The following is a 23,921-nucleotide window of genomic DNA, read 5'->3' on the forward strand; positions in this document are numbered from 1 at the left end:
AATGTGTTGGGATAAATGTACTGTATATATGATTCCTCAGTGCGTATTACCTTCAAATGAAAGAACCTGAAATAACAATGTTCTGTTATTACATTTGCATGCCTGAAGTCTCCCTTGAGACCTCCACTGAACAATGAATGGGAAATAAGGACAAGCGCGCATATTGTTGTATAATAGTACATGTAGTTTATTATAGCGACATGCAGATTTAGAATAAATTACAATATATATACGAACGATATACAGCTGCCCATCCCCTTCGGACTCATAAGTCACTTTTTTTTCAAAACAAATTAAACAAACAGAACATCTATAAACTAACATACATTATGTAAACATAGAATAAAAATACAAAGAACATACTAGTATCTATGGCGATATTTATCGAAACTATTTTTTTTTTCGTTCTCTCAAAGGCATCATACACATATATAGCTATACCATGTGAGCATCGTACGTTAAGGAAGTGAAAATTTTCCTCAATATTCAAATCAACAAACGTGTCAAAAACTCGATTTACATCTGTGAATATAGTTAATCTGAGGTCATCATAAAACGAACATGTCATGACAAAGTCATTTTCATCTTCAATTTCATCTGCATTACAGAGGATACATATTCTATGTATATAATTAAAGTTTCATTTCTGAAAAGTCTAGTTTCTATTCGGAGTGGTAAAATCCCAAGTCTAATTTGTGCAAGGTATGAGCGGTGCAACCTAGATAAATTCATCTGTACATATGGTTCGACTTTATAGTGATGTTTAAATGTTATATATGTTCGTAATTTTGCTTTCTCTATAACCTTTTGATCCCATACCCTTCCGTAGTTTGCTAGCAATTTGATCCTACAATCTGCTATATTACATGGTTCCATATCAGTAAATTTATTGTCCATACCTAATCGATCGAAAATTGTAATAAGTGGTTGACTCTCAATAACCGAAAGTTATTGAAAATATCTTTATTTCCAGCTGTGGTGTACCTTCGAATTCTTTAGATACTCAAAAATGTTCCCTAACTCGTGTATTTTACATACATCCGTCCAACGTATCTCGTTAAGAATAAGGTTACTGGAGCAAGTGGAACTATTTCCAGATTGCACATACATCTATCTTAGATGTAGTTTTCCTTAAAATGAATAACAAGCATATTTCCTGCTACGCACCTGCGTCTGCGATTTATATTAAGTCTTAAAATCGATTTTACCCTTTCCCTTGTGCGATCAATTTCAACAAGCTTGGCACACTATTTGTTCATGACAATGGCTGCATTCAGGGATTTACAGTGACTCACTATCACAACAATCCATTCACAACTAGACTGATTTCTTGTTACCACGGTGTAAATTATCGTGGTCACGTGTATAGTACTGGTACATTCGATTTTATCCCAAACGTTAAATCGACAATAACCCAATTATTTTGACGGTGTAAGCCACCATTGTTGGTCAGGTTAACTATAATGAATGAGAGAGAGAGAGAGAGAGAGAGAGAGAGAGAGAGAGAGAGAGAGAGAGAGAGAGAGAGAGAGAGAGAGAGAGAGAGAGAGAGAGAGAGAGAGAGAGAGATAGTCAGAGAGAGAGACAGAGAGAGAGACAGAGAGAGACAGAGAGACAGAGACAGAGACAGACAGACAGACAGACAGACAGGCAGACAGACAGACAGACACAGGGACAGACAGACACAGAGAGAGAGGGACACACACAGGCAGGCAGACAGACAGACAGACAGACAGACAGACAGACAGACATAGACAGACCGACCGACCGACAGACAGACAGACAGACAGACAGACAGACAGACAGACAGAAAGACGGAAAGGCAGAGACAGACGGAAAGAGATAGAGAGAGACAGACAGACAGACAGACAGACAGACAGACAGACAGACAGACAGACAGAAAGACGGAAAGGCAGAGACAGACGGAAAGACAGACATACAGACAGACAGACAGACAGACAGACAGACAGAAAGACGGAAAGGCAGAGACAGACGGAAAGAGATAGCGAGAGACAGACAGACAGACAGACAGACAGACAGACAGACAGACAGACTGCCTGAACTAGTCATACTGAGCGGGAGTAGGCGAGAGCTATGTTTTCTCATAATATTTTTATATTGACTGCCTGTCTCTATATAAAATTAGCTCATGATGATATTCCACGTTGATCACATTAAATGAACGACATGATAACATTTAATTTAGTATGATCTCAACATGTCAAGTATTTTGTTTTCACCAAGGGTTAACCACTATAAATTAAATGCATAACCTTAGTGTTTCATATTACTCAAAAGATTTTCTTTGATGGATTGATATTAAAATGAAGCTTGTGGTTTCCATGTTGGAAGGCGATGGTTTACCATTTTGGATTGTATACGGACGTACAGGTACCTTTTACTGACTGAGATGTAATTGATATAGGTTTAATTAAACGAGATGTCATGATTGACACATAAAACAATAAAAGGTAAAGACTATCACATCAGCTGACGATTTTAACGCAAACAGGGGCGTCCGTCTGATGCCGTTGATAAACATCGTTGTCTGCAGGACTTCCTACTTTGATGTTGAATCAGGTAGTGTGTATCACTAGGCCGCGGGATGGGTGGGGGTAGGGATCATTTGGCAAGATCTACACTGAACATCTTGAAATGTCTGTACTTCAAAAGCCTTTACAAAGTCTTATTCTATACCTAACTAATTTCAAACAAGTCTAATTTCGTAGTCAACACTTTCGTACTAAACATTCCAGTCTTGATATTTGAAATAGGTCACTCACCAGTCAGAGCCTATGTCAACAGTACGGTAACGATGTGATTGCCGCATGCGACTATATTTTTGCCCACGCCTTTAGGAAAGGAACAATCTCGTACACGAAATTACTTGTAGTTCGTGCCAATGCACCCCCTAATTATGTCGATTATTACTATTTCGTTGTAAAATCAAAGAATATCGGTGCCATTGTTACCTAGTTGTCTACAATTTATCGACATGTCTGTTTTATTTTATTGCCTAACAATACACATTTCTAGTTGTCGTCAACTCCCGTTGGAGAAATAACCATAAAATATGGCATACCTAGGACCGCCATGTAGAGAGTAAATAACAAATCACTATGTTGCAGCTAAATTACAGATTTATCTGTCTGTCGTTATCGGTTTACAGTAACGGCGTTGTTAGATTTGAAGGCAGTATTGTTGACGGCACCCTTGATTGGGGAAAGCTTTCCAAAGAAGACAGACCCTCGTGAACTCAAATCACTGCGCAGAGTCTCATAATTCTTGTTAGTTATCAATGTGAGCAAATATGGCTCCTGCTGGGGACATGAAAAAAAAACAAGTTCGTGACATAACATATGAAACAGCGATTTGGCATTACGAACGAAAATCTGGTAAATGGAGGCACTTCACTAATTTGTTTTTCATCTTTTCAATGTATGCCCGACATAATAGTAGTTCATATCTTAACATACTTGTGTGCATGTGTAGTGATCTTGAATTTTTGACTATGATAGGCCTGGAGGGGGTTTCAATAATGTCATGAATAAAGACATATTTTACTTGTCGCTAGATCCTAGATTCTACAAACAACAGAAATTACTTTTGAGTTCATTCAGGTCAAACAAATATTTGTATTGTGGACGTATAATATAGGGAATAAATATTGTCATGTTAAGATGCCCTGTCTGTCTGTCTGTCTGTCTGTCTGTCTGTCTGTCTGTCTTTTCCAATTCTTTATCTCTCAGTATCGATGGCAAACTCTATTTCCATCTGCGTTTCTCTGTGTATCTGTTTGTTTGTTTGTTTGTTTGTTTGTTTGTTTCTCTCTGTCTGCCTGTCTGTCTATATCTCTCCATGTCTCTGTATCTGAGTGTGTCTCTGTGCCTGTCTAGCTGTGTATCTCACTGTCTCAGTCCGTCAGTTAGTCGGCCCTTGTCTGTCTGTCTGTCTGTCTGTCTGTCTGTCTGTCTGTCTGTATGCATGCATGCATGCATGCATGCATGCATGTATTTATGTATGTATGTATGTATGTATGTATGTATGTATGTATGTATGTATGTATGTATGTATGTATGTCTCTATGTCTCCATCTCTGTCTCTCTATGTCTCTGTCTGGCTGGCTGTCTGTCTCTCTCTCTCTCTCTCTCTCTCTCTCTCTCTCTCTCTCTCTCTCTCTCTCTCTCTCTCTTTCGGATCGCCATATCCGTCTTTGGTAATTCATCCCTCTATTCTCTAATTCGCTATGTTGGTAATCTTATATTCGAGTGTACGTGCAGACTTGGAAGTAGTAATTCCGTCGACTGAAATGACATTCTCAGTAGTATTAGTAATAATAGTAGGAGTAACAATAGTAGGGGTAATTTGGATTAGATTAAGACCTGGACGACAAGCATCGGCAAACTGCCGAGATTAAAATGGGGCTGCAGTCAACTCAAATGAGTAGAGTTCTTACAAGATCTGAGGTAGTTATTGACTGCATGACTTGAGAGACATACAATTTACTCAGTTCAAAGACATGTTCCCTTGGAGTATTCATCAAGGAGACGTAATCTCCTTCATATGGAAATTTAAACTTGTCGACTCTTAAACTCCGATCAATGACCATCTTTACCTCGAACTGATTTTGTTCCAATTTAAATGTCTTGACTTTTCAATGTTACATTAAATTTCACAAAAAATATTCTGACTACAACTAAGAATATCTGCGTAGGTTGATAGTCCCGTTTTACACTATTCAATTCTAACTGTCAATAAATTGCTAACTAAAAGATATATATAACTGATTCAAAGGGCTATTATACCATGCGCAAGCCAGGGTTAGCAAAAGATATGGAATTGATACCCTGCTCGTTCTACGTCACGACAACGCGCGTCTACGTCATTGGTTTTGCTGTGCTCGACATATGAGTCAACACGTTCGAAATTGCAATTATTTCTACCGATGTTTCCTAATTATTTCTTGCACTAGTATAAGTATATTATTCACAAATATATTTCTTCATTCAACTGGAAAGTATTCCTGGCATAAGGATTTTGTCACTCCTCGTCTTGCAACTCAAAGTGACAACTCCCTCTAGGTCACTGGTATTTTTTTTGGTTGAACGGATACAAAATATTGGGGAGTAATATATAATGATGTAACTATGAAGCATGTCATTTGGTTGGATTAATCCGAGTAAACATGAGCCCACAAGTACTATTTGTGTTTCCTAAACGTTGTGAACCCTACTACTGTAACATTTCTTCTGGTGAAGGGATATTCCCCAAACCAGGTCAAGATAGTTCTTAACCCCGTTATACTTCAAACAGACTATACCTTTTTTTATAACCCTTCAGAAATCAAGGAAACTATAAAACTAGAAATCCACCTCCAGTTAATTTCGGCGCTCCATTTAAAGCACCTGCCTCTCAATATAAGATCAACCTAATTCGGAATCGCTATGGCAGTCAGTAAGATTATTGCCAAGTAATAATGAAAAAAAAAATCATTCCAATGTTCGAGGTAGAAATGGTTATTTATTTTGAAGGAATTTCATTGTGATTGACGTATTTTAGATTTAGTTGTCGTAATTAGTGTTTATATACCCACAATATATTGAATACTGAAACGTAATTAAATATCATGAAACATACGATACAATTCTTGGAATATTAATATCTCATATCTTAATCACTTTCGATCTCAAAAGCAAACATTTCAGCCGTCTACTCTTGTAAATTAAGTACTAGTTGAAAATTAGATTTTCTAATTAAAGATTATAATATGCGTACTTATTAATAAACCAAACTTGTCGGAAAAGGGAAACTAAATGTGTTTTGTTATTCTGTCTAATGTATCATTGTCGTTTATATTCTTTCTTTACATACCAATTTCTAAAGAATTTTTCAGTACACATTTGGTTGTTTTTTGGGGTGGGTGGGGTAGTAGTATATGAGCTTAGTATTGAATAGCAAAATGGCGTATAATCAGATAACTAAATGAAAGTTTAAGTATCGGGAATTGGAAATACCAGCAATCAAAGTCAGAATTCGAGAACGCAAGGTCATCAAAGCTCTATCGAACGGAATACCATTTCTGAACAAGTTTCCGAATACGTCTGCAAGGCTGATTAGGCAAGCTTTGCTAGAATAACGCAATCAATAACTGTCATGGCGTCCAAAGTACTACAGTAATCCGTGTCTTTGTTCGGATACTCAATAAAAGTTGAAATGAAAGCAAAAATAGAAATTGCAATGAATCTTATTTTCTTTAGCCAAAATTACGTTATGCAAGGTAGGTAAACTGATAAATAAAGCCGATATGAATTGCCTTGACAACTGAAAGTGTTGAAAATGTGGCAAATGTCTGGGCTTGAAAAATAGATCTACTAATAGTAAATGTAAAATGGAATCAGAGTTCTTATTTGTGTCGTCTTGGAAGGATCCGACGACGGAGTATAAAATGCGTCAAATTCATAGGAGTGATATTATTACTTGTATAGCCTGTATGTGCAGAAAGTGAAATAAAGAACGAATGCAATGATGATGTCATTCAAACATCCTGTACGGAATGGACGGATTATCCGATTTGGTTTTACGTAGCATACACAACAGTTCGTTCAGCCTCATGAATACAGATGGCGTTGAAAAAGAAAGTAGTTTAAGCATAGTTAGCTCAAGTGTTGACCGTTGTTTTCCTTGAGCATGTGTGTGTGTGGGGGGGGGGTTGGAGGGGGACAGACCATTCGGCTAAGTAAAACTGCCTAAAATCCAACCTACCTACTTAATTAATTACCTCCCTACCTAGCTACCTACTTACCCACCATCAAACAACCAGCCCACCCACCTACCTACCTACCTCACCACATACATAATACTTACCTACCTACCTACCTACCTACCTATCCACCTACATACATACATACATACATACATACATACATACATACATACATACGCACATACATACATACATACATACATACATACATACATACATACATACATACATACATACATACATACATACATACATACATACGCACACACACACATACATACATACATACATACATACATACATACATACATACATACATACATATATACGTTAACATAAAGCAAAGATTCCAATTCATGTAAGTTAGAAAGATTCACTGAAGATTAATTAGCTAAAGTCTTAGATACTTCCGTCAGAACTAACTATAATTATTATTATTGATTCGAAACAATATGTTCTTATCGATATGAGTATATCCGAATGGTTTTATGGGAAGCAGGGAGAAAATTACATCCGTTGACTGAAGTACTTACGTTAACGGGAATTATACGACTCGTTGAGAAAGATAAAGTACACATATGATATCAAAGGAACCAACTACAATAACTCTATGAACTGTTAACGATTCATAATTATATATCATATGTCTAAATAGCGATGATATCCGTATGAAAAATGCATATGGGTAAAAATAAACCTTTGGTATCTTTTCCTTTGAATATAAATTACGATACGTTGTCGAAGAGGGGGTCTGTCGGTAATTGCTATCGTATAAGGTACCCCCCCCCCCCTTTACAACATGTATCAAATCCTGTATCCCAGGTTAACTGTAAATTCAAAGAATGTATACATGTTAGGCTTGTAATGTAATATCTTTATGTATGGTAGTATAGAATTCGCTGTGTATATTCTCTAGTACGCATGACTTTTCATAGAGACACATTGGTGTTCTTCATTTAGTTGTTATATTACGTTTACTATGGGAATAATTAACTGTATTAAGCCGTTCTTTGTAAAAATCAATAGAACAGACTCCGGGCGAATTGTGTTTGTGGATGTTCGTGGCAAAGATACATGGAAGTAAATTAGGGAAAATGTTATTAGCTAGATTTCAGGAAAACAGTCTTTATGGATAAATCCTCAGGTAAAATGACTCAAGCCGTACCACGAAAATATATTGCATAATCTTGTATTTCTCTTGAAGACCTTAAATGTCTTGATTAAAACGTTAGTCTGTAACCGAGCACTGGGTTTTAATGTTAGTCTGTAACCGAGCACTGGGTTTTAATGTTAGTCGGTAACCGAGCACTGGGTTTTAACGTTAGTCTGTAACCGAGCACTGGGTTTTAATGTTAGTCTGTAACCGAGCACTGGGTTTTAATGTCAGTCTGTAACCGAGCACTGGGTTTTAACGTTAGTCTGTAACCGAGCACTGGGTTTTAACGTTAGTCTGTAACCGAGCACTGGGTTTTAATGTTAGTCTGTAACCGAGCACTGGGTTTTAACGTTAGTCTGTAACTGAGCACTGGGTTTTAATGTTAGTCTGTAACCGAGCACTGGGTTTTAACGTTAGTCTGTAACCGAGCACTGGGTTTTAATGTTAGTCTGTAACTGAGCACTGGGTTTTAATGTTAGTCTGTAACTGAGCACTGGGTTTTAACGTTAGTCTGTAACTGAGCACTGGGTTTTAACGTTAGTCTGTAACAGAGCACTGGGTTTTAACGTTAGTCTGTAACTGAGCACTGGGTTTTAATGTTAGTCTGTAACCGAGCACTGGGTTTTAATGTTAGTCTGTAACCGAGCACTGGGTTTTAATGTTAGTCTGTAACCGAGCACTGGGTTTTAATGTTAGTCTGTAACCGAGCACTGGGTTTTAACGTTAGTCTGTAACCGAGCACTGGGTTTTAACGTTAGTCTGTAACCGAGCACTGGGTTTTAACATTAGTCTGTAACCGAGCACTGGGTTTTAATGTTAGTCTGTAACCGAGCACTGGGTTTTAATGTTAGTCTGTAACCGAGCACTGGGTTTTAACGTTAGTCTGTAACCGAGCACTGGGTTTTAATGTTAGTCTGTAACTGAGCACTGGGTTTTAATGTTAGTCTGTAACTGAGCACTGGGTTTTAACGTTAGTCTGTAACTGAGCACTGGGTTTTAACGTTAGTCTGTAACTGAGCACTGGGTTTTAATGTTAGTCTGTAACCGAGCACTGGGTTTTAATGTTAGTCTGTAACCGAGCACTGGGTTTTAATGTTAGTCTGTAACCGAGCACTGGGTTTTAACGTTAGTCTGTAACCGAGCACTGGGTTTTAACGTTAGTTTGTAACCGAGCACTGGGTTTTAACGTTAGTCTGTAACCGAGCACTGGGTTTTAATGTTAGTCTGTAACCGAGCACTGGGTTTTAACGTTAGTCTGTAACCGAACACTGGGTTTTAATGTTAGTCTGTAACCGAGCACTGGGTTTTAATGTTAGTCTGTAACCGAGCACTGGGTTTTAACGTTAGTCTGTAACCGAGCACTGGGTTTTAACGTTAGTCTGTAACCGAGCACTGGGTTTTAACGTTAGTCTGTAACTGAGCACTGGGTTTTAATGTTAGTCTGTAACTGAGCACTGGGTTTTAACGTTAGTCTGTAACCGAGCACTGGGTTTTAACGTTAGTCTGTAACCGAGCACTGGGTTTTAAAGTTAGTCTGTAACCGAGCACTGGGTTTTAATGTTAGTCTGTAACCGAGCACTGGGTTTTAACGTTAGTCTGTAACCGAGCACTGGGTTTTAACGTTAGTCTGTAACCGAGCACTGGGTTTTAACGTTAGTCTGTAACCGAGCACTGGGTTTTAACGTTAGTCTGTAACCGAGCACTGGGTTTTAACGTTAGTCTGTAACCGAGCACTGGGTTTTAATGTTAGTCTGTAACCGAGCACTGGGTTTTAATGTTAGTCTGTAACCGAGCACTGGGTTTTAATGTTAGTCTGTAACCGAGCACTGGGTTTTAACGTTAGTCTGTAACCGAGCACTGGGTTTTAATGGTAGTCTGTAACCGAGCACTGAGTTTTAACGTTAGTCTGTAACCGAGCACTGGGTTTTAATGTTAGTCTGTAACCGAGCACTGGGCATGGGTTTTAATGTTAGTCTGTAACCGAGCACTGGGTTTTAACGTTAGTCTGTAACCGAGCACTGGGTTTTAACGTTAGTCTGTAACCGAGCACTGGGTTTTAACGTTAGTCTGTAACCGAGCACTGGGTTTTAATGTTAGTCTGTAACCGAGCACTGGGTTTTAATGTTAGTCTGTAACCGAGCACTGGGTTTTAACGTTAGTCTGTAACCGAGCACTGGGTTTTAACGTTAGTCTGTAACCGAGCACTGGGTTTTAACGTTAGTCTGTAACCGAGCACTGGGTTTTAATGTTAGTCTGTAACCGAGCACTGGGTTTTAATGTTAGTCTGTAACCGAGCACTGGGTTTTAATGTTAGTCTGTAACCGAGCACTGGGTTTTAACGTTAGTCTGTAACCCAGCACTGGGTTTTAGATCATGACAAAATGCGAATACGTTATATACAGTAAACTTTATATGAGAGGAAATTGACATGAAGACAGTGTGGTGGGGGTGGACAGAGAGGCTAGATCACATAGACTGTGGTATTTATCGAAATATGTAGTGGTAACCGAAATATTCTGCCATTAATTTCTTTGAAAATTGCACCCTCGTAATACTCGTAAGAGTTTCTACACATGACCGAACATGTTTAATCAGTAATTGTATAGTATAGGGATTGGTTAATATTTAAATAAAAAGAACTATCAAGAACAAGGTGTGGCTCTCAGACAAATCCTTGACTGTCACGTTTCCTATAACATGCCTGAAGATGAATCACAAATCATTGTCTACGGCGCCTATCGTCTTTTTTTATCCGAGCGATTCATCATTGTTAGCGATATGAAAGAAACAACATTCTCAGGGGACAACACAGAAAAACAAAGAAAACCATCAAAGTAAATATAATAATATATCTCTATGAGGTACATGATATGCTGTACCATGCACAACCATCTGCTCATCTCTGAAAAGAACGTTACCAAAATGTAAACTTTCAGTCACTCTAGTAACCACGACAACCATAGAGCCGTACTGAGAAGTGTGAGTGTAAGTTTACCCAGCCAACTATAGCCGTTGCCTCCAGCATCAACTTTATTCGAATTTCGAAATCTGAAAGCATAAGATGACAAGACGTACATTTTTACCAGGGTATCCTCCTGGTATTAGATGAAACAAAGTCGTCAGCTTGTCGATCAGCACAGAAATAGGACGAGGCCAACACTACATAATACCTACGGCTCGGCAACAGATTTTTGAGCGTTTCATGGGAGACATTTGAGACAATTCTTTGAAAGCACGATTCCCTTTCTTACGGATTACAAGTGAAATGTGTCAAAATCCACGCGATGTGATATGTAACAAACGGGTATATTCTCTGCTTCTTTTTTATTAAACTTTGACAGTAAATCGCCTCTATGTTCTTTCCCAATGCATTATTTAATGCCGACAAAAACGTAAAGTGATTGGTTTTGTGTTTGTTTATCAGAAGAGACAATGTTGGCTAAGTATGGCCTCCGGGCAGGACTCTGTACCAGTTGTTGGCGATTATGCATTGCAACTGGAGTGAGAAACAACATGCAGTGTGAAAGGTAGTATAGACAGTAACGGGAAAGAGTGGACATTTAATTGATTATGTCCTAATAGATAATGAAGTTGCATTGTTGTAAAAAAAAATTGTCTGTTATTAAGAATTTTAATAACTTTGAGATTAGATCGTTTTAACACATCGCAAACGAATAGGTCACGGTGTTATCAATTATGGATGCAGTAATGACAATATCGACTGATAATAGAACACTAGATACTCAGAGATGTCAATCATGTGTCAACTTTACACACAACGTTCAGATTATACGTACCAAAGTTTTATAACCTGCCAAAGCAAATAATTGTAATGGTACCAATTATATCTACATGGAGTTTGGATATTACATGTCAAACAAGGTTATTGACTTTCTACGGTTATAGCTATCAAATAGCGACATCGAGAAAGCTAGCTGTTACACTAACAGCATCACGTTCATATTTACCTTCAGTAGTAGAACCATCATCTGAAAAAAAAGTTTATCCATGCATTAAACATTTATACAACCAAGAAATTGTACAGATTTAATCGACACGTCATCGCTGTTTACGTTACATTTAAAATTTGGATGCACTACGTATAACAACAACGTAATAGAAGCAATGACGTCATCATTAGAGTGATGTATTGTCAGTGTCCACACAATAACGACTTTGTTTGTTTACATGCAGATACTCTAGCAATATCAAGAGGAAAGTGACTTCGAAAAGCTTTCCCTGTGGTTATGTTGACAAATATAGCAGTGCAGTCAATTTAAACAATGGGAGGCTTGTATTTCTTAACGAGGGATAATTCATTTTCAGAATTCATTGATTTAAAAAAAAAACACCGTTTCGTCGACAATTTTAATGTTTATATATTGGGGTTTGAGTGTTTATGGTTTGGAAGTGACTGAACTGTCAGTAAGCGCCTTTGAAATAAAAACCTTAAAACGTTTGCTGTTACAATGAATTTCACAATACCGTACAGCTTTTGTGTTTGATACAACCACGCGTAAACCAGAAACTGCATATGCCACACTTCAATTGCAAGTCGGATCGCATTTTTGCTACATTTAGTCCAAATGAAATAAATCATTTCAATATATTGCATCTCCATGCAGACATTCGGGCGTTGATGTTTTTCTTAGTACGAAACACCCCATGAAGGGCACGTATTTCCTTTATAGTGTTCATTTAATGTTTGTATAGTGGCATGTGTAGTTCATTTCACTTAGACAAAATGCAGCAATAAACGTTACTAATTCAATCTTGCTATCTTGAAGTGTAGCATGTCCAGCTTCTTATTTGGCTTCTGTGTGGTTGCATTAAACAGAAAAGCTGCACGGTATTGTGAATTTCGCTGTACTTAACAACCGTTAACAACGCTGTACATAACAACCGTTCATATGGCGTAGTGTGCAGAGATGAGAACTTACATTTTGGAAGGAATTGGTCCCAAAGTTGCATTCACATTCTAGACAAATTGCAAGAAATATCTTATAAAATACCAAATATTTCATATAATTTTCAAATATTACAGGACAATCGATCGTACAATGATATCTAAAAATTCACCCGCTTTGTTGTATTGACTCTATAGTAATTGAAGGACAGACATTAAAACAGACAAACCAATATATATATATAGATGACGTATTGCATCAATCAACAAGATTAACATCGTCCTTGCCACTCACCAGACAATTGTAATATGCATATAATGAAACACATCATGCATATATCTAATCACATGGAGGACATATTCATTATCCTGTATGTTTTGTGCTTGTGATATGAACCATTTGTTATTTTAGAACGTTCAGTAAATATCACACAAATGACACATACCGAAATGCAATACGTTCGATTTTTGGATTAATTTAGTGAACCTTCACTAGTCTATATTTAAATTATTGGCACATTTATAAATCAACTGTATACAGTCTATTGTTCTAATGATTAGAGTGTGTCTATAGATTATAGTGGTTTGTTCTCAAACAATTCCATGACCCCTTTTTACCATCATTTGGCATCGATCATAATGACACTAAACATTCAAATTAAAGCATATGGTGACCATTTATATGTAAAATCAAAACTTTCAAGTGACTACAATATTATCAAAGGCAGTATTCTAGCAACATATACTGTACTAGTAGTAGGTAGTGAAAATCTGAGCTACTTTGGGTTACTGCCAATGTGATATCATATGCACTGACTTAGTCAAAAAATAATTTAAAAACGAGTAGATTCGGGTACAACGACCACAAACACCAAATTTTCAACGGAAACATTTTTTCTGGACCTTTTTTAACGTTTAAATATGGCTTACATGCTGTATAACTGCAAATCAACGTTTCCATCAGTGAGAAAATTGAAATGATGTCTGTCTAGCATTCCATTGTGTGAATTCAAATGAAATGGAATATGAACTGTAATTATTATCACTGACCTCTTACCTCTGACAGTTTCAGAATCTAAAAAACCTAACCTGGAATCGGTATCTTTTTTATGTATACCATGATTTTGAACATTGATGATATGAAGCTCTGTGCAATTTACACACGTACGATCTCTTACATATAATATTATAAGATTACAAAATGTATATCTATATATATAATAAAATATGTATGTATGTATGTATGTATGTATGTATGTATGTATGTATGTATGTATGTATGTAATATATATGTATACATAGAGTTTCATTCTTCCTTCGCCAAGTAGAGCGCTCAATCACCTTGGAGAGCATATCATACATAAAATGAAAGAAGACGAGTATGATATTACATTATGGATTTACGCTATGGACTGTTTCACCAGAAGGATCTTCAGGCGTAATATTGCAGTCGTTCACTGCTGCTTTATGTCTCAGGCTACTGACGTGGTCTGAGTTTGTTATATATAATAGAAGTTGCAGAAGTAAAGTCATCCGAATCGAAAATATATTTTCCAAAAAACATAGATATTTCAATAAAGACACAATACTTTCGTTAACCTCATACAGATGGAAGAGGGTGATATTCAGACAAACGTGTAGACAGAGAATACTTATAATATCTTGTAACATCTCAGTACCAAGAGAACAAAGACACCGGTTTTGCATGAACTGATTATGATGCACAACCGAATCGGTCTACTCTTTTAATCATAAAATAGTATTGTGCTTATCGATGGCAATGTTTCTCATGGGGGATGCCGAGCTTTTATTTCAAACTATCAACTTAATTTGAGGTATCATGTGAAGCGCAGCACGAACCGCTGTGGATTTGATAAAATGCCGGCAAATACTTACAAAAGTCTCTCGCCTGTGGAAATCCATCATTGATCGCTGAACCAAATATACTTAAATTGCAAGTCGCCACCCAGATTTAACGAGGTCAGATCGCAGTGAGTGTCGTCAATCTGGCTTCTACACTTCTACAAGAATACCTAGTACTTATTTCTGGACAATGATATGAAATGTTTGCTAAGTGTTTACTTTAAGAACACCTTTTAAAAGCTTGACAGCTGTAAACTTTACTTTTCTTTTTTCGGTAATTTTGATGAGCAGATATCTAAGTTCTGTGGTGATAATTGGAGTCTAGGGGCAATAAACATAGCATTCTTCCAAATTAAAAGAGACAAAAAGACAAAAACAAATCTGGTAGCCTTAAAATCTCAGTAGGATAGCGTGACTTTCCATTACTACTTTCATTGCTTCAAAGTGGTAGGGGTAATTTCATTACCTTGTATTCACATTAATGGCTAAACCCCTAAAAAGTACAAGCCGAGGTAAGATTGTATGTCAACAGTACATATGCACAGGTGCGTAAAAACTCAACGAATAACGAGACTGCTAATCCCTCGACAGACATGTCATGTTTTACGACTTTGTTTTGTTACATATCTACTCACAAAAATAATAGAAGCACTCTCTTATTCGCCGACATATTGTCACAAACATATGATACTAAGACACACGATATTTGAAAACGCATATAGTCTGAACAATCTATGAAACATTTTGAAGAATATGATTCAAGACAGATTATTTTTTTATTCTTCTGATTACTGCTAACCATAAAATCCTTCGTAAAAGAAGTAATGGCGCGTCTACATTTCAATCTCACTGCACCTGGTATGCGTAATGATTAGAAACAGTCTTTATAAAATAAAATAAAAATGGGAGAGTTTACTCACGCTGAATAAAATGCTGATTGTTTCAAAGGGTCATACGCATATCATAAAGTATATTGACATGAATCGAATCTAAAATCACAACCATGTACTTGAACCCTAGTACTTGCAAGTATCAGCTATTCTGTTTAGCTTCAGACGGGCTGCAACTACTATAAACGGTTTGCTACATGTGTTCAGACCATTTACCCTGACATTCAGACACAATGTAATATCATTCAAACCTTGAAAAAAAGATTAGGTCCGTTTATGGCTTCATATGAACGCCATTTTATCTATAGCTTTATCTTTCAGTTTATGAATACTGGCACTTATATATCTTCAAATTCCACATTTTCATTGCCATTCTTGAACTAAAGATACTTTCAAGTGTTTCCTTCATCACATTTGGGGGACGACACTTCTGTTTAATAATTGGTGTACATGTTGAACTACATCAGGTAAGCCTTAAGGGCAAAGGTTAACAGCAATATTTGAATTCAATCTGAACATATGTCAGAAACTGTGTACCCTGCTAATGTGACTAATGAGTCTAGCATCAAAGAGCTATTCACCAATCGCAACACCGACCTTAACCCAATATCAACTGTCAAGGTCAATTTGTACCTTAGTTTAGTTAAAATGAACACTTGTTTAAGTGACAAGGTGATTCTGTCACGTGAGCAATGTCAAATGAATGATATCATTGGATGTTGTTACTCTCAATGTTAGGTTTATGGTCATCCTACGAAAGATTATATATAGCACGTCAATTTAGCTGATATTACTACTGTGTTGTAGATTACCAGATAATACATTAAATCAGAATTAAAATAAAGATTAAGTCTTTGTGGTGTTCTAAAATCCCATCTCAGCTTCGATTTTATGAGAGGAGATTTTGTATTAATCGTCAATGGATAAAATCTGAAATCTCTTAGTTTATCACTTTTCCCAGGACACTAACCCAGCTCTTCTCCTACCGATTGACTAGTTAATTGTTACAAGGAAATGCCTGTGGTTACTGAACAGAACTGTGTCTTTTTTTGTTAGACATGGTTGTAAGAGAACCTGGTGAAAGTTGTTGCCTAATGAGAAAGCATACATAGGGAAGCTATGAGAAAGTAAGAATATAATCGGATGGCTCGAATATCAGCACTGAAATTCTAGGTAGCATGGATGTTAGTACTGCGTGGAAGTACACAATCCAACAATCACATCACCCGAATGTCTTGGACACAAATGTTGAAATCAAGTGTTACTTCTGGAAGCAAATGATAATTACCACACATTGATGAGAGATATCAAAGGGTAAAAGTTTAACAATAAAGAGGACTTTTACAAAGATAACTGTTTCGTACGTTAGATGAACACGTCAAGAATCTTCACATTTGACATAATGTTGGAAAGACTTATTGCATTGGGAAAGGAAACCGTTGACTTCCCTCGAAATTGCAAAGGGCAAATCAAGAAAAGATCTCCTGTAAATATAAATAAAATAAATTATATAAGAAAAATTATTTGAATGTGAATTCGAGAGGCAAGATTAACTACAATAAATGAAATCTCGACATAATTTAGTATATTTTTTTCCTTAATATTTATAATATTTATAAGGATAATGACTGCACTATACTATAGTTCGCGTGTTTTTCACACTATTTTATTTACATTTTATCCGTATATATCAGACCATACCACTCTATAGTGCTATCACTTCTAACTATATTGACTATTGCGTTTGCTACCTAAACACAATTTTGATGTAACAATGTACTTTTCCAGTAAGTTCTGTGGAACACTTTGTCGATGAATGGCTAGAATGGAGAATTGTCAGCCTGTCATGTCGTATACCAATTCACATTTTGTTTACAATAAAAGCGAGTGAATAGTGGCATTCAAATCAGTTGATAACGTCAATTGCCACATTTTACCGGCACATTGTCATGCAAAAACTACCCACTACTTTACCGTAGGTTCCTGCACTTCACTTAAATACAACATTCACGAGTCATTTTGGCATCTCTAATTGACTGAACATTATACACACCAAGCCGTTGAATACTATCACATTATATTCCAGTCGTATTTACAGTCTGGTGGAGTCCATTGACATTTCAAATATTAATGGAAATATTTTCAAACTCATTGTTGATGCTTCTGGTTTCGTTGTGCCGTGTGCTAATTTTGTTCGTGTTTCTCCTTTATCACATACCACCTTTTAGCACTTGCCTTAGCAATATACCCCCCCCCCTCAATTTTTTTTTTAAATTAAAAAAAAAAAACATATAAAAAAAATTAAAAAATTAAAGTAATTGTTCAATTGTAGAAATGTACTAAAAGACTGGCTGGATTAGCTTTTTCTGTTTTCCGTTCGCTTTTACCAAAGAATGTAAACTATTTCTTCTTTTCAATACTGTAACGAATTGGTAATAAATACATAAATGATATTATATAATGATAAGTTTATTAATAAAAAGAGCGTTGACAGTATAGGATTTCAGAAATAGGGATTTAAATATTTAGGGAAAGGAACCTCATAACATCTCCCTGCACTCTGTTTGGTTTTCACAACACCTCTCTGCACTCTGTTTGGTGTTCACAACATCTCCCTGCACTCTTGTTTAGTGGTCCGATGTTGTGTAAACAATTTGCAATGTGAAATTTCAAAACTGGGACCGTGGTCTTAAAAACCACAACTAATATCATATGATAGCAACAACAACAAAATGTATACGAATACTTGATACACAGCTCTATGAGATAAACTTTGCATTAGCAAACAACTCCGGTTTATCAATATGTGAGAGACTGTGTATTTGTTATCCATGAACCTTTCCATTAACTCATCACAAAACCTTACATTCATGTGAAGACACGAATATTACACAATTTATCTTTGAACTTTCAAATTCAATTGGCGATGTTTTAATTCTGTCATTGAATCCTTCCATATAGCCCTGAATGTTCATTAATTCCAAACATAAGGTAATCTAATTTGAATACAAATTGAAACATAATTATCAGGATTGACCTTACGTTTATGATTTCAATGTCATACATATAAATGACTAACACAGCAAGACAAGCAGAATAACACAAACATTACCTTTATCCGTTTGACGCCAACACTACGTCATAATTCTTTCATGCCCCTCTACATCGTAATATCTTGAGGCTTTTACACCACTTCAAAGTTTCAGGACTGAAAAATAAATTCTCTGTTTTACCAGGAGCATCGTTTGCCATCTTGGCAGTTTTTAAGCCGAATTGAATAGTGAGCAGACTTGCGTACGCAATATAATCGCCTTTTTTGTGCAGTAATACCAACCAATTTTGACCAGATTTACAACGTTCAGTACACTCTCTCCATGTTTATCATCTATTCATTTTAAAGAAATGTCATTGCTTTTCAAAAAATTTTTAAACTAAAATAATGGCTGAAATATTACACGGCAAGCAAGCACATAGGCATTATGAAAATGTAGAAGAGATGTTTTCAACTGCCCTGTTTATAAGCTACATTCACATTTCATTGAGTGGCTTTGGCTATCAGTTTCTCTGATCAGTGAAACTGGACCAATTTTTACCTGACAATTACCTTTGAAGAAGTAGATTGACTACCCTATAGAATTTAGACTTCCATAACGATGTATCAATGATAAGCTTACAACGGAAATTTTCAGTTTGATCATATAAATATCTTATCCATAGCATGCGTCGTAAGTACTCACAATGTTCTCTCTCTCTCTCTCTCTCTCTCTCTCTCTCTCTCTCTCTCTCTCTCTCTCTCTCTCTCTCTCTCTCTCTCTCTCTCTCTCTCTCTCTCTCTCTCTCTCTCTCTCTCTCTCTCTCTCTCTCTCTCTCTCTCTATCTCTCTCTCTCGATGTGTTTGTATGTCGACGTCTGTCTGCCTAGTATGTCAGTCTTTGTCCATGTCTGTGTCTGTCTCCACCTGCCCCTGTCTCCTGCTCCGTCTGAGCCCATATATCTCGATCCATCTCTGTCTGTCTGTCTGTCTGTCTGTCTGTCTGTCTGTCTGTCAGAATTCACTACTTTATTGACAATGTGCCTGGGAATAAGAACGGGAAATAAAACCATCTGAGATTTCGTCATTGAATCACCAATCACAAGTGGCTGTAGAATTTTCCTGTCAGCAAAGTTGATATAAACGTGAAAATGCGTCATCAAACCATTTATATCATCACGCAATTTGACGATACTACAATTTAGTTAAATAATAACACATGCAAGCGAGGGCAATATCACAATTTAGTGCCTCCACAAGGGTTGGTACTCTTTACCAAGCTTTTGATGATGGCCAAGCCAAAAGTTTGGTAAAGAGTGCCAGCCCAAGGGCAGGCATTAAGTTGTGATATTTCCCGAGCGCATGTGTTATTAATTTTATTACACCGTTCACTCATCATTCGTCCAATCATTCACTCGCTACTCTTCATTCATCATCATTTGTCATCGATAGAAAAGTTTCCCTTTCAAGGTGCATTTCCAAATTGTACTTGCAGTTAAGCTTCGAATATGGACATTGCATGCATTATTTGTAGGAGCTCGAGTGTCCCACAGCTAATCTGTAATTGTATTTATTCAAATGTTTGCAAGAAATAAGCTTGTGTGGCTTACTGTAGTTAGTTTGTCATCTAGAGCGCGTAAAACTGGAAAACATGCGCAGAATATATGTGCAACGGTCGAAATAAATCCAGAGGGCAATAGTGGCGGGCATTAGTCTGCTGTGCACGCGCGGGCAACATCTGATGTGCAGGGATCTGTCTGTCTGTCTGTCTGTCTGTCTGTCTGTCTGTCTGTCTGTCTCTCTCTCTTTGTCTCTCTCTCTCAAGAAATAAAAGACACATCATAATATTAGATGTTTAGAGTTATGTGGCATTGCACGTTATATCTGATTAACTTACACTTTTGTGATATATGGATTTCATCATTGTCATGACCATATCAGTGTCATATCATATGTGTCTATATGTTCCATTTACCTTTCCACTCCCTTATATAGTTTTATTTCATTGAAATCCATACTTTATGATATTTCTCCAAAACAGTTCAGAAAACTGTCACCTAAGAGATATTCATATTCGTCGTCAATAGAAACATTTCCAGAAAGTTGGTATGTTTGCAATTATGCTTTTTAGGAGTTGATACTGACGTATTTGTTTACAAAAGATTATTCAGATTAACATTTGATGTGCATTTTTATATTACAGGACGTCCATCCTATGTATCTACGCATGGACCCACCATTAGCCATGCAAGCCTATCCAATCAGAGATATCTTAAAAAGCTACAAGTGGAATAAGTTTTCCGTGATTTACAGTGACGATCAAGACGGGGTATCATTTTTAAACGAACTACGTAGAATCGCTGAAAAAGAGGAGTTTGAGATTGAAGCCGAAATTGAACTGCCTGTAGACAACATGGGCAACATCTCTTCCAATCTTATCCCTTTACGGCACATCAATTCAAAGGTTATTATTTTGCAAATAAGTCAGAATGATGCAGTGAGAGTATTCAACGAGTCGAGTGATATGGGACTGCTCGACGCTGGATATGCTTGGATATTAACAGAGGCCTTATTGGCAACGAGTCAGCAGAATTTGCAGAGTTTTCCAATGGGATTAATAGGTGTGAACAACTCTGCACACAATAAACTAACGTCGCGAATCACAGATGCTGTACACAGTATAGCTAGAGCAGTACAGAAAATGTATAGTGACTTTCCCACAGGTCTTCCGCCACCACCAAATAGTTGCTGGAATCCTAAGGAAGAGAACAAAATGTATGGAGAGAAACTTTACAGGTGAGTGATAGTTACTGGTGCATAGCATTGGCAGATATATCTGACTATGAACCATCCTGCACGTGTAGCTATACACTGAAATATTTATACAGCTTGCCTGTTCATTGGATAGATTTTTCCTAAACAATATAATTCTCATCATAGAATTAATTCATATATTGAACAAACAAATTAATTAACGGTTTCTTGGACTGTTGGAGGTTCATAATACAGGTAGTTCATAATGTATTGTGTTTGTGTTTGTGTTTGTGTTTGTGTTTGTGTTTTAAGTGTACCTTTTTCCTCTGTTTCGGATTCCTCTACAAACTGTTTTCACAAGATCAAACGCTTTCCCAGTTACTTCCGCTAAATGAACGACTTGTTTTTAAGCTGTTTGTCATGATTTTGCATGATTCCATGATTTGTTAAACCTAATTCATAAATTAGTTTCAGACAGAAACCTGTCCTGAATTTGTACATCGTTGTGTGTGATATGAACCCTCCGAGATTACCACTTAAGTTAAAACGTATACGTTAGTGATAAGAAAACATAGTTTTATCTCAAGCAGAGAAAATCTGCATTAATTGTCCAATATTATTTAAGCAACCGGTCTTATATATGTATGAAATCATTTGTACTAAGACAGCTGTTTAAAGTTAATAGCGGTTATTGTTTTGCTACGGATTTCTCAGGTTATTAACCACTTTCGCACAATTCAAAATTATGCCATACTGTTAATATCAGTTTGAAGTAGGCTAGTCATCGAACTTTCATGAAAGTCCACATCATGCATCGAAGTAGTTTTCGAACAAAGTGTGTCCGTCACTACAGGTTAAATTCTGTAGTCTGTCAACAAGGTAAAAATAAGCTATCGAGACGTGATTGATCGCTAACCACGATGGTTCGATTATTTTTGCACTTGAAAAGATAAGTTACACATAGTTACGTCGATAGTGGTATTACTAGGTGATGAATTGAATGCCCAGGGGAGGGATAATCTCATAAGAAGGAACAGCCAAAACACTAGATTCATTCTCTTTTATTTACAAAAGATGAGTTGCTTAATGTGGTTCCACCTCGAATTCTAACTGTCTCAAAAACCAAGTGTCCTTTATATCCTTAATTAACATCTTACAGTTCAGAAGTGAAAGGTAATTCCCCACAAAAAATCCCAAACGTAATTTATAAAAGTAATCTTCCGATTCCCTCGTGTGTTAATACGGTGCATGCCTGGGAAATGATTTCGCCAAAAAACATGTAATCTCGACTATTGCTTGGTGTTGGGCAGAGGATATACATATGGGCAAGACATGTACCCTGTCTTGCAGTTTTGGGAGTAAGTAATACCTCCTCTCTTCTGCATAAAAAGAGAGACAGGTAAAAGTAAATGTAAAATATTGAAGACTAGTGTACCTCATTGCAATTGCTTAGCAGTTTGTCAAGTTCACTTTGTTCATTCGGACAAAGATACAGAATAGGAAAATGTGCACGTATAAGATTAAATATTTTGCAAATGTCTCCTACAAGTTAGAAATAATTACATGGTATTGCTACTTTACGCCAATGAAATGTCACAAACTGTACTTTAAAAATGTCTTGTAAATATATCGTTTGTTGTCTAATTTCCAAGTTACAGCTAGTCTACGGACAGGTTTCACGTTTAGTGGGATGTTTTTTAAAAACAATTTAAGGAGTTTATATTTCAGAAAATAAATAATCAAGTAAATAAAATGAATTAAGTCTGATAGACTTTAGAGTAAAATGTCCTTTTTTTAGACGTATATTTATTGTAAATATCAAAGCACTCTAGAACATAGAATGACTTTTGTTATATATCTTGAAATTTAAAAAACACGAACGTAATACAAATATAAGTTTTCTCTGTACTTATTCATAACCAAGATTTAGTACAACAGTTTAGTACAAGTTACTTTCAGTTAACAGTAATGAACCGTGATGTACGAATTACAGTGATTATCCATGCGTTACAACATTAACGTTCATTTATTCCAGTAATATAAAAACACATTGATGTACTTATACACCGATATATATGTATGTAAATTTCAATCTCGTTAACCTCGCAAGGTAGGGTTCCGAGGTTGATCGCGTCACACATAACGTGCAGTTCAATAGGTCTATTGAATTGAGAGTTGATGATGTAAATGTGTTTTAGTTAGCCTTTTCATTGTTTTATTCATCGTTCACAATTACTTAGTACTTTTAGTTGCCCTGTCAACGACATCAAGTATGTCATGAGTCACATGAAAAACGTTAACGATATGATCGCTTTAACAGGTTTGCCGACGACTGTAATGCTAATGTCAGTTTCTGAAAACGGCACGGAGATGCAGAATATATATATATATATATATATATATATATATATATATATATATATATATATATATATATATATATATAAATATATATAAATATATATATATATATATAAATATATATATATATTTTTTGGTAGTACTACCAAAACTATTGCGCTCTGCCACTGCGATATAGAGCACTGTCTTAGCAGATT

At 36.4% G+C, this 23,921-nt stretch overlaps 1 protein-coding gene across 1 annotated transcript in view; it reads left to right on the top strand.

Annotated features, from left to right (window-relative positions):
* Positions 1-23,921, top strand: part of LOC144436485 (glutamate receptor ionotropic, NMDA 3A-like) — a 65,881-nt gene that overhangs the window by 28,448 nt on the left and 13,512 nt on the right. The window contains exon 2 of the mRNA XM_078125286.1: positions 20,813-21,405. Within this exon, the coding sequence (XP_077981412.1) occupies positions 20,813-21,405 (593 nt within the window). The remainder of the gene's footprint in view (positions 1-20,812; positions 21,406-23,921) is intronic.

Source organism: Glandiceps talaboti, chromosome 6, assembly GCF_964340395.1.
Source record: "Glandiceps talaboti chromosome 6, keGlaTala1.1, whole genome shotgun sequence".
NCBI classification, from domain to species: domain Eukaryota; kingdom Metazoa; phylum Hemichordata; class Enteropneusta; family Spengelidae; genus Glandiceps; species Glandiceps talaboti.